This window comes from Triticum aestivum, chromosome 6D (genome assembly GCF_018294505.1).
Source record: "Triticum aestivum cultivar Chinese Spring chromosome 6D, IWGSC CS RefSeq v2.1, whole genome shotgun sequence".
NCBI lineage: Eukaryota > Viridiplantae > Streptophyta > Magnoliopsida > Poales > Poaceae > Triticum > Triticum aestivum.
The window spans coordinates 419520282-419532274 of record NC_057811.1 but is presented as its reverse complement, the minus strand read 5'-3'; the positions used below and the strand labels follow the sequence as shown (position 1 = coordinate 419532274).

The window sequence follows — 11993 nt, the reverse complement described above, 5'->3', positions numbered from 1 at the left end:
TCCAGTTTGTTGAAAATGTGTTCGCAATGTACGCGGCTACGATTGGACAGCGGCCTCCCGTATCCGTGTCCACAAACTAGTCGCCAGTCTGCGGACACGGGAGAAAATTTGCAGGTTGCCATTGAAGATCCCCTTATTGTTGAGGAATATGCCCCGCCGGCTACCAGCGTCGCATGCCAACTGTAAAGATTTATAGTCCTCAGCCAAACTGGCACTTCCGTAAGATTTCAATGTTGCTGTCAATGTCGCCGGCCGTGGAATCACAAAATAGACTAACTGAACTGAGAATACACCGAGACTTCAAAAGTTGCGACCTTGTCACTGACACAGCAAATCTCGTTTGCTTCTACACAACTTCCTAACACGATGAATGCTAATAAAACACGGGCATTCTGCAGCACATAAGCAAGGGCTAGTTTAACCATCTAACTCTAGTAATTAATTACCGACAATGCAAATATACACATTGACCGCGCAATCAGCACATCCAGTGGATATCGAGTGTTCGTCAATTTGGTGCCGCGCACCCATGATGTCGCTTCGGGCGCACCCATGATGTCGCTTCGGGCTGAGGGACCTCCTTGATCATTCAGGATTTGAAGCATAGCATTTTCCTTCCACCGAAGTTCCTGCAAATGTAAAGAAATTCAATGTTCAGAAACAGAACACGCATAAAATGCTGATGATGTGCGTTTATTTCACATACATTTCCGAACAAAAGCATAACCAACCTCAACATGCCTTAATGCATGGTTTAGCAACATAATATGGTACTCAAATCACTCTGGATTTTCTTTATTATTACAAAATTCACGTTCTAGGTAAATTTTGCCATTGCACAGTTACTCGAATTAATCATGCCATAGTTCTATGAATGGTCAAAAAATAGCTTTAGAACTTGGTTACTCTCTCTGAGTTTCCAAAAACTTTTCATTTTGGACATAGGAAGTCAAACTTTTAGAACTTTAAGAGTAATTGGGTTATAATTAGTCAAAAGTAGTGGTCAAAGCTGCTTTTTGGAGACCGTGCTTATGTCCAAAATGACAACTATTACAGTACTGGAGGGGAGTATATAAAAAAGAAAAGAAAATGGCAATGAAGAAAAACTGCAAGTGTCGTGTTTACTTACATCATAGAGCATCCACGACGCTGCTTCTTTTTCTTCTTTTCTCTTTGTTTAGTTGGGGGCTGGATTACTACCTTGATAGCAGCATCAAACACAGCTTTGACATTCTACATATTGCACAAGTGTAAGATTTTTCAGCTTACACAAACACTTTGAAGAAGATACAATTGCTGCAGCGAGGGCATACAGTTCTCTTACAGAAAAACTTTACCTGTTGTGTCTTTGAGCTGCACTCTATGTAATATAAAGCACCGACTTGCTTACGAAGTTCCTCCCCCTGTGGCAATGGCAAGGACAGGATTGAGTTTCAGAAGCCAGGTTGCATTTATCATCTCTTTGACCTTAAGGTCAAGGACATTCAAAGTTCACCGATTTATCAACAATCAACAACATAGACAATTGAGATGTACTACCTGTGCTGTGGTAACGGGTATCATGCCAGGGTGGTCCAGCAAATAGTGCTTGTCTTCACGAAGATCTGCAAGCAACATTACAATTTGTGAATATTAAAACCATATTTAATTAAGGAATGATTTGTCGTAGATATATAGCGTTAGATAGTATTTCTTGTTGGCCTATTAGGGTTCCTACTCCCAGCAGCAAATGAATGGTCTAGAAATGTATGATTAATCTCACAGAAAGTACTCCCTCCGTCCGAAAATACTTGTCATCAAAATGGACAAAAAGGAATGTATCTAGAACTAAAATACATCTAGATACATCCCTTTTATTCATTTTGATGACAAGTACTTCCGGACGGAGGGAGTAGCTAGTTAAGGACGCAGAATTAGGATTTTTCTAGTGTGCTTCATCCATGGTTCGTAATCAATCATGGCAGAGTTTTTCATTATTGCGTTTAAACACGATATTTCAAGCAGTCCAATCCGTAAACGACCTCAAAGCTTGCCATATTTATTAAGCTTCACCAGACAGACTATTTATTCAACAACTATTTGGATGATAGCTTCTGTAAACTACAAAGTATTTGGCCCCCAAGTACATGGATGATAAGCTGTCCACGCTACAAAGATCACTCTCAGTGGATTACCAACCAAACTAAATTCCAACCACGCCGAGACAAGGAGACGCCAACGAGTTACTACTACGTAACAGGACAAAATACACAAATCATGCCACCAATCCCACCCACCGCCCACCTATAAGCAGTTACATTATTAAGCAAACAATAAGCTTTCACTGTCAGCACAACTCACCCAGTTTTGTGCCTACCAGCACAACCGGCACGCCGGGCGCGTAATGCTGAAGCTCCGGTATCCACTGAAAGGGGAAACAACAAAACCCAAAACATTCAAACCTCTTTCCAAACAAAAAGGAACAAGTGAAGCAAATGATGCTAGTAGAACATTTCGGCACCTTCTTCATGATGTTCTCATAGCTAGCTCGGCTCACAAGAGAGAAGGCAAGCACAAAAACGTCAGCGCCGCGGTAGCTCAGAGGCCTCAGCCGGTTGTAATCCTCCTGCCCTGCAAAGATGGTACCATGTGAGCTCCCCAGTTACCAAATGAATTCGTCACGGAGTGAAATTTGCTACTGTGATGTGTGCAGCTGAGGCAAAACAAAACCTACAAACCACAGTTGCATCAGCGCAAAGAAAGCAGTGGAATCAGGAGGTGAGATTTACCGGCGGTATCCCAAAGGCCCAAATTCACCGTGGTGCCGTCCGCTACCACGTTTGCGCTGAAATTGTCGAACACCGTGGGTATGTAGTCCTGCCAAGGCCAATGCCCGTCAGAAAATTGAGAAATTGGTGTCCCAAGTGCGACGGAAAATCACCCGCGACGCTAATCCATCACAGAAAAACACGCCTCGAAAGCAAATTGGGAAAGATCCTTTGCACAATAGTCTCCAACAATACAAAATCACCACCAGCACTGTACTGGAAGAAAAAAAATCCCTGAAATGGAACATATCTAAAGCTCGCGCCTTTGGCGCAAGCGCCGGTCGCGGCAACAGGGGTGAAGGGTGAAGGGGGAGAGAGGAAAGATTTGGTGCTCACGGTGGGGAACTTGTTGCTGGTGTAGCAGATGAGCATGCAGGTCTTGCCCACGGCGCCGTCGCCCACCGTGACGCACTTGATGAACCGGGAAGCGCTGGACGCCATGGCCGCCGCGTGCGCCTCTCCGATTCCTTCCCTCGGAGGTCGAGGAGGGAGTGGGGGGAGGAGGGGGCGAGGAGAGGGGAGGGGAGGGGAGCGGCGGAGCTCTTGCTGCGGCGGTGGTGGTGGGTAAGTGTTTGGTGCGTGACTTCTTGAGGAAGTGAAGAGGGTCACATGCTTGGCACCTCACTGTACTGTCTCGAGAGCAGAGAAGTAGAGGACGACCAACCCCTCCCTCCTCCCCGCTCCCTCCCTCCCGCTTGTCGTGTTGGTGCTGCGGTGGGGGAGTGAATTGCAGCTCTAGGATAGGACCTGTGAATTTATTTATCATGATACGTATACGTATTTCAACAGGCAACATGAGTACGTAGTTGATAAATGTGGTGATGTTGCAGTGGGTTCTAATGTGAAATTGGGATACTTTGAGGCCTGTTGTAGTACTAAGATAATAGAGCATTTCTACGAGCAAAATACTAAAAAAAGATTTCCTGTTGTCATGTGTATTCGGAATAAAAGAATGATTCCCTAAAGCTGATTTGATATTATGTATGATCCGTGTGTTTTATGTTCTGTGTATTTTCAATCACCTTTTCTTTGGTTCGCTTTATTAGTTCCCATACATGTAGGTTTTCTTAAATCCTCATGTAGTAACTCACGCTCATAGCATTTTTTTGTATAAAAAAACTGATAAAATAAATTTAATATAAAGATGAACAATAATGCTTATCGTGATAAACTAAATGGGCACCGAGCTTTCCTCTCGATAAAATGGCCACCTAGCTGAACTTACTAATATTGGCGCGCTTATCTTTGTTTTAAAAAATGACACGTTATTGTGCGTACTTTCATCAAACGGCCTAGCTGACATAGCTCAACACTTTAGTTGTCGTTCATAGTATAATGACCGCCTTAAAGCGGAACTGAAATGCTAAGCTTAGAGCTATGTAAAACAGATACGGCGGCTAGATAATAGAGTTTGATCTTCGTTAGTTATCATCAAAGCGGTCGCTTTTATGTGTTTCACCGTTGAGTGCTCTATCTTAATTATGGAATAAATGAAATGAGTATGTGCATCTTTTAAATATATGCTATTAATTGCATTTATATTGTGTGTGTTCACGACCTAAAGCGGAAATGTATCCCGGTTGAATTGTATTCACGACCTAAAGCGGAAATGAAATGTTAAGTTTAGAACTGTGTAAAATGGAGATGGCGACTAGATAAGATAACATGTCTTGATCTTCGTTAGTTATCATCAAATCAATCACTTTTAATTATTTCATTCAATACTGAGTACTTTGTCTTGATTATGAAAGAAATGAAACAAATATGCACATCTTTTCGGATATATGATATTAATTGTATTTATATTGTGTGTATATGTGTCACAAGAATCAGTATCCCGATTGAATTGTATTAATACTCCCTCCTATTACAAATATTGATAGTTTTCTTTATTTCACCTTCCGTTGACTACTATGCATGACTTTGACTACCATGTTCGGCCATATATGATAATTTTTTTGCAAAATGTGTTTGGAAGGCCGATCCAACGACAATATTTTCACAGGTTTATATTACATTACACATACTACATCCATGTAGCCTTACCATAGTGGATGGGGAGAATACTAGGAGTCTACAATGGATAACCCGGAATCTTCAAAATTGCAACTACTACTGAAAGTGTCGTGGAAAGAGAGGCATTATAATCATAAACTTGAGAGAAAAATGTGCCTCATTGTAGCTGGCGATGGGAAGGGCAAAAAATGTTGAAGTAGTGTCAATTGAAACTTGAAGGGGGAGGGGGGGGGGGTGGGTGCTTTCAACTTTGAACAAATGTTCATACACAAAGTGACAAAGGTTCCAACTAATCAACTAGAAGTCTTCAGCAGAAAGCAAAGCAATGTGGTGATTTTTGCAGTTCTAGGTTGTAATGTGAAATTGGTATATTCTCATACTTGTTGCAATACATTTGGCAAGCGAAATCCTAAAGAAATTATCCTATTGTTAGTGTTTTGAGTAAAAGAATGATTCTGTAAACTATTTTGATATTATGTAGAATCCACATGTTCAAAGTTCTAATGCGTTTTCAATCACTTTTTCTGTGACTCTTTTTGTTGTTTTTCATACACGTAGGTTTTCTTAATTTCTCATGTAGCAACTCGTACTCATAGCATAATTTCAGAAAACGAGAAACCCGGTAATAAATAAATTATAAATATGAACAATGATGCTTACCATGATTAACCTAAATGGGCACCCAGCTGAACTTGCTAATGTTGGTGCACTTATCTTGGTTTGAAAATTGACCTAATATTGTGCGCATATCACGAAACAACCTGGCTAACGGTTGTCGTAGCTCAAATATTAAAGATTTAGTAGTTGTCCATAGTATAATGAGTACTCTAAAGCAGAACTGAATGCTAAGTGTAGAAGTGTGTAAAACAGGGATGTCAGCTAGATATTAGGGTTTGATCTTTGTTAGTTATCCGGCTGCTTTTATGTGCTTCCCTACCGAGTACTCAACCTCAATTATACAATAAATAAAATTAATATTCATTTTTTTCTCAAATGTATGTTATTAATTGCTTTTATATTGTGTGTATATGTATCACAAGAATCAACATCCTGATTGAACCATATTTATATTCCCGCCTTTTACAAATATTGGTAATTTTACCTTTCGTCAACTACCATGCATGACTTTTACTACCATGTTCAACTATATACGATTAAAAGCTGCAGAATATGACTAAAGTTTGTCAGGTCAATTGAATGATACTCCCTCCGTTTCTTTTTACTTTGCATATAAGATTTGGTCAAAGTCAAACTTTGTACAATTTGACTAGCTTTGTAGGAAAAGATATCAACATCCACACTATGAAATCAATAATATTAGATGCGTGATGAAATTAATTTTTATAACATGTAACTTTAGTATTGGAGATGTTAATATTTTTATCTATAAAATTAGTCAAACTTTACAAAGTTTGACTTTGACCAAATCTTATATGCGGACCAAAAAGAAACGGAGGGAGTACTATTCTCACATGGCTTATCTCTATGCCTTACACATACTACGTCCCATGTTGGCCTACGTTGCTCATGGGTTGGGTATCAAAAGCCTACAATAGATAACCCGAAATCTCCAAAACTTCAACTAGTGCCCAAAATGCCCCCAAAATAACAGGTCAATTTTCTTCTAAAAAAAGATTCAGGTCTCATGTATAAAAGTTTATCAAAAATGCAAAGCACATCAAACATACTAAAAATTACAGCGAGGCCTCTAGGCCACTGGCCACCAAATGACCATACCGCCAAGAAGGTACAAAAACATGACATCATAAACCCGAGAGAACAAGTGACAATTGTAGCCAGTGATGGGACGGATAAAAAATTTGCTCCAATGTCAATTAAAACGGGGTTGCTTTCAACCACTAAGCAACGTTCATACACAAAGTGACAAAGGTTCAACCAATTAATCAACTACGATCTTGGGCGGAAAGCAATGTGGTGTTCCCGCTCCGTTTGGTGATGTTTGATGCCCCTTGCGATCTTTGTCATCAGATGCTATGTTTTGCAACTCAAGTAAAGAAATTCCTGTCCTTCAGTAACACGTAATATAAAAAAGAGGTGGGATGGAATATGGCTGTCATTGCTTAGCATTTTTGGGTGTTTCCTGCCCTGCACATGAACTCCCTTTTTCACCTTTTATTTTGGAAGCTTGCTCATAGTACCCTCGCACGCTGTACACACCATGGGCCAATAATCAAATCATTGGTAAATGAGGCTCCCATCATTGCAAGGGTTAGCAGCGCCCCAGAAATGCCGCCGGTGAACCGGGTACAAGCTCGCTCTTTCCTGCAATTTTTTCTTTAATAATTGTTAGAATAAATCCGAGGCATATCGCCGAACATCCGAGGACCAAGCAATCACACGAGCACGACACCGAGATTTGTTAACGAGGTTCATCGATATGGCTACATCCCCGGGGCCTGACTATGAGCGCTCCTCCCATGACACCGCTACAATACCGCACCCGGTCGCCCTGGACACCGGCACATGCCGTCGGCTTCCCCTGCGTTCCGGTGCTATTATTTTGGCATAAGTTACATCGTGTGTCTAGCCCCGCTATATATGAGAGGCCTAGGATACAAGTGTCCTACTAGGACACGACTCCATATCCTATCTAAACACAATACAACTATAAATCCAACTGTAACCTACCTTGTATACAATATTCGACACAACTCTAACAAACTCCACCTTGGCGAATATTCTCCACCACCTTGAATTCGTCAATGCGTCAAACTTTCATGTACATTGGACTTGAATTTATCCCATGATTACCGCTGCTACTCCAAAGACTCCATATGACTCCACCTGCAACTTGTAGTCCCTTCTTTTCTTGGCCACAGTCAACACTCGAGCAAAATTAAGTTCCTTGTTACTCTAGTCCGTGCTCCCAACTTCCAGAGTATCTGTCAACGCCATCACACACTGATCACTGACCTACGTGAAAGTGAACAACTCACATATTGGATGCCACACATAAGAGTTACCTGAACTCAACATCACCGCTCCTTTCTTGACCGCCTGTCCGAAACTTGAAGAAATTTCACCATTGCTTATAGTCATACCGAGTCAAATTCGCAGTTGTCTCACCACATGTATGACCACCAGAGCCCTGGCTCGTCTCCATGTCCCATGCATACCGCACGCCTCGCCGCTCTTACCGCGTCGAGCCTCCGCTGTCCTGGTCGAGTCTCAGGGGTTGCTAACCCACACCACTCAACCTCTACTGCGGAGTACCACTGATCATCACCGACCGATGACGAGTTTTCATGCTTCCATCAGACCATAGGGCTCCAGTCCGAACTGCATGTCACTCGCTTTTCCCCCTTGCTGAAGAAGCTTCGATTCTCTGGATCCTTACATCGTAGCCCCTCAATCCAGCTCCACCTTCAACATGACTCCATGGTGGTTGTACTTGCCACCCCGCGCCTCGTCGACTCCAAGATCTCATGTGCACCGTCTTGAATCAACCCCCGCGCCATAGTCTTGTCGAAGCCACACAAACCCTCGGGCCTATGCCACGTGTTTCCACGCCCAGAAGTCGGTCACCATCAGCATCACGCTCCTAAGTAGTCGTCGCTGATCTCACCACCGTCTTCTGTACCAACCGACTTGCGTCGATCCGTCAGACTGTCCAGGTCAACTGCCGTATGTGTCTGACTTGAGCCGAACTTTCCTGACTGCAACCATCTGCAACTCCTCACAACCATCATCGTCCATCTGAAATGGCTTGACACCCCGCAACGCCTTGAAGCATCCTTGTTGTGCCAACAAAATTTTCATCGTTGTCTGCCATAACCCAAGGTTTCCAGTTCCGTTGAACATCTCCGCCTCAAACCTAGTATCCGTTGATGCCATGGTTCTTTGTATGATTGACCCTGTGAAAAACTAATTTGGCTGAACTCTCGATGCTAGCAATTGCTGTCAATCCCTTAGCCTATTCCAGCAGACGTTACACGAAGGAGCTGCCTTGTTGCTGCACATCTCCGGCTCAAACACGAGGACGCTTAATCCTCCCGGGACTCGGTCCCTTTTATTCAAACAAATCTCAAATCTCACGATGCACGATTCCTCCGTTCCTCGATCCCTCCAGCGAACAAGCACCGCGCTGCCCTGCCACGGCTACACCGGTGCCTGGTCCATGGGCTTGCTAGCCCGGCGCTATCAGCCTGGCGCCCTCGGATGGGCCTTGCCATGGGCCGCCAGGCGCCCGGGATCGCAACACACGTACACACACGCCGAGTGACGCTCGCCCGATCGATCAGGTGGATCAACCGCCGCACGTCTCGCCTCGCGACCGTACGCCTCGTATGCCATGCAACCCTAGCAGCTTTCGCCCCGCTCGCTTGCAGATCGATCTCCTCCGATATTTCGTACTCGCGTCGCGTGCAACGCGCCGCCAGCCTGCCCGCGTCCGATTGCTGCTTGAAGACCAAAACACGACCAACTCTGCTTCTGGATCATAACTCGCCGACGATATTCGCTCCCGCATCACGATCTCTTCCTGCAGATATTTGTCGATGCCTCCTTCCTCTCTAGATCAACAATTCATACCCTCCAAACGACCTAGCTCATGATACCACTTGATAGAATAAATCCGAGGCATATCGTCGAACATCTGAGGACCAAGCAATCACACGAGCACGACACCGAGATTTGTTAACGAGGTTCATCGATATGGCTACATCCCCGGGGCCTGATTATGGGCGCTCCTCCCCATGACACCGCTACAATACCGCACCCGGTCGCCCTGGACACCGGCACATGCCGCCGGCTTCCCCTGTGTTCCGGTGCTATTATTTTGGCATAGGTTACATCGTGTGTCTAGTCCCGCTATATATGAGAGGCCTAGGATACAAGTGTTCTACTAGGACACGACTCCATATCCTATCTAAACACAATACAACTATAAGTCCAATTGTAACCTACCTTGTACACAATATTCGACACAACTCTAACAATACTCCCTTTGTAAAGAAATATAAGAATATTTAGATCATCAAAGTAGTGACCTAAACAATCTTATATCTCTTGTATTTGTCCCCATCTCGTTTGGTACACACTATATGAAAGAAAAGAGGAACGGAGCAGTCACTAATTATCTAAAGTCAAATGATGATGAAAGCACTCCTCGCCAATTTGCGAGGTCAAATCGTCATGGCAAAAGCGTATCCACCAGTCTACAAAGCCGGATCATGGCAAAAGCATTTTATAGTTACCGTCTTGGCAATTTGGCATGCATAAGACCACTCACACACTCACTGCCTTTACTTGCCCCTTACGATGAGTAGAGAGTGATCAAATACCCCACTGATGATGAGATGAGTAAGTTGGGGGGTCGATTGGGGACATGCACGCCCACATCAAGACGTGACGTAAAAAATGAATACTAAGTGCAACTTACACGTAGTTTAAGGCCTGTTGGGCAATCCACCGTTTCAAGAAATACGAGAATCTGCGAAGCATTTTTTTTTCCGCTCGATGTTTTCAACTGAAGCTCGGGCCGCTCGAGCGTAGTCGTGCGGAGTGGCGACACTCCGAACAGGCCCTTAGTTTAGATTAGATACATTGGTCGACCGTGAGAAAAAAATGGTTCCAAGCGAGCTCCTGGTGCACGGAGACAAAAGCATCTGACTTCCTGTCATCACCGTGATTAATTAGGACGGACGGACAAAGCTTGGATTTACATGGTGTGCGTTCATCCATGCATGCCAGCTGGTCGTGTCTTGGCAGATCGGCAGCGCTTTCTGCTGATTCGTGCGCGTGTGCGTGCCCTCTGCCTGCCCAGAACGCCGTATAATAATGATATAATAAGTATAATAATCACTATTTTAAGGGAATGGTATAATAATCACCGATCGACGTGGCATAGTACCGGGGTACGTACGTGGCATGCTGCGGGCAGCTGAGGACACCGCCGGCGTCTTCTTCGGTCGACGCGTATCCGCGTTTCGCAACTCAGAATACATCTTTTCATGCAAAGAAAAAAAGTTCACAATACATTTTCGATTTGCAAAAAATTTAGTAAAATCAAAATACATTTTGTTTGCAGGGTGACAGGACATATTCTTTCTTTTTAATACAGTACAAACGCAAGCGCTCATATACACACGTGTACACTCACCCCGTCGTCACCGTAGGCATCTCGTCGTTGACGTGGACGTCTCCTCCCACTAAATGCGCATCGCTGAAAATTATGAAATAAATTCAGAAATAAATACGAGCACCAGGATTTGGGCTAGGAATACCACAGTTTCTCTAACCATCCAACCACAGGTTGAGGTTGGACATGTTTTTTACTGGGATGAAAACAGGTGCAAATGTTGTGTGTTGTGCTGAAAACAAAGCAAAACGTTCCTTGCGGAGTTGCGGTGCAAGATTTGGCGGCGCTTGCTCTGCTCTGTCCCGGCCCTCGTTCGGTTCATACTCGAGTCCCGACATATCTCATCATCGCGCTCGCTCAATATACGTAATTTGGCTTCTCCCTCTTGCTAGCCACTACTCCTAGAGAACTACAACTGCACTAATTTTTTTAGCTCAGCTAGTGGGTAGGGTACTACTACTATTAGCAGTTTAGCACGGTGGCAGAGGAGATCGAGATCGAGGTTCAGTTAGCCCAAGGCAGGCTTGCAAGCCAAGTTTGCTAAGTGAAGCTCAGCGCACAGCACCACCGTGTCAGTCCTCCGTGCATTTCGGCTGCGTCTGCATGGCTGCATGCGGCCTGACCGGATGGACGGATCCGCCGTGCTCCCGAAGCCTTCCTTCCTTGGGCTGCTGCTGTTGCTGCCGTGGAGGAGAAGGCGACGCTGCTGCCTGTTCTCAGTTTTTGTATTTTTGTCCGCGGCAGTAGATGCCGCCTACTCCATCGGTGGATCGCACCTACCGCACGCCTGCTGCCATTTACGCGGCCGCAAGCACTGGCGTTAAGGACGTGTTTGGTTGTCCGCATGCAGCCCAACCAGGGCCGCGCGGGATATGCCCGGCCAGTTTGGTTGACTGGGCTGCATGCGGTTTGAGGCCCGCACGAATCTTAAAGCAGCCCGCAGCCTGGCCCGGCGGAAACAGCCGAATCGGCAGTTTCTCGCGAGTCTGGCCGGGCGCGGCCGCGCGTGCGGGGCAGTTGCACGTCTCGGGCAGCGCGGGAGATGGAGGCGACGTCTCATTACTCGCCCC

The 11993-nt window shown here is 44.7% G+C and overlaps 1 protein-coding gene across 1 annotated transcript; it reads right to left on the bottom strand.

Moving 5' to 3' along the window:
* Window positions 1-255: 255 nt before the first annotated feature.
* Window positions 256-3520, bottom strand: LOC123145512 (rac-like GTP-binding protein 3). The gene is made up of 8 exons (XM_044564938.1): window positions 3144-3520; window positions 2769-2856; window positions 2501-2610; window positions 2341-2404; window positions 1540-1604; window positions 1338-1403; window positions 1130-1233; window positions 256-629 (listed from the first exon to the last, which is right to left on the bottom strand). Exons 1-8 carry the CDS (start codon window positions 3246-3248, stop codon window positions 590-592), a joined length of 642 nt encoding a protein of 213 aa, XP_044420873.1. The 5' UTR covers window positions 3249-3520; the 3' UTR covers window positions 256-589.
* Window positions 3521-11993: the final 8473 nt, after the last annotated feature.

Excerpts from the sequence above, each read along its gene's own strand:
- LOC123145512 (XM_044564938.1), bottom strand. The coding sequence starts at position 3,248 with ATGGCGTCCAGCGCTTCCCGGTTCATCAAGTGCGTCACGGTGGGCGAC. Across the intron at positions 2,857-3,143 it reads CCAGCAACAAGTTCCCCACC|GACTACATACCCACGGTGTT; the intron begins GTGAGCACCAAA and ends TGGCCTTGGCAG. Across the intron at positions 630-1,129 it reads CGTCGTGGATGCTCTATGAT|GAACTTCGGTGGAAGGAAAA; the intron begins GTAAGTAAACAC and ends TTACATTTGCAG.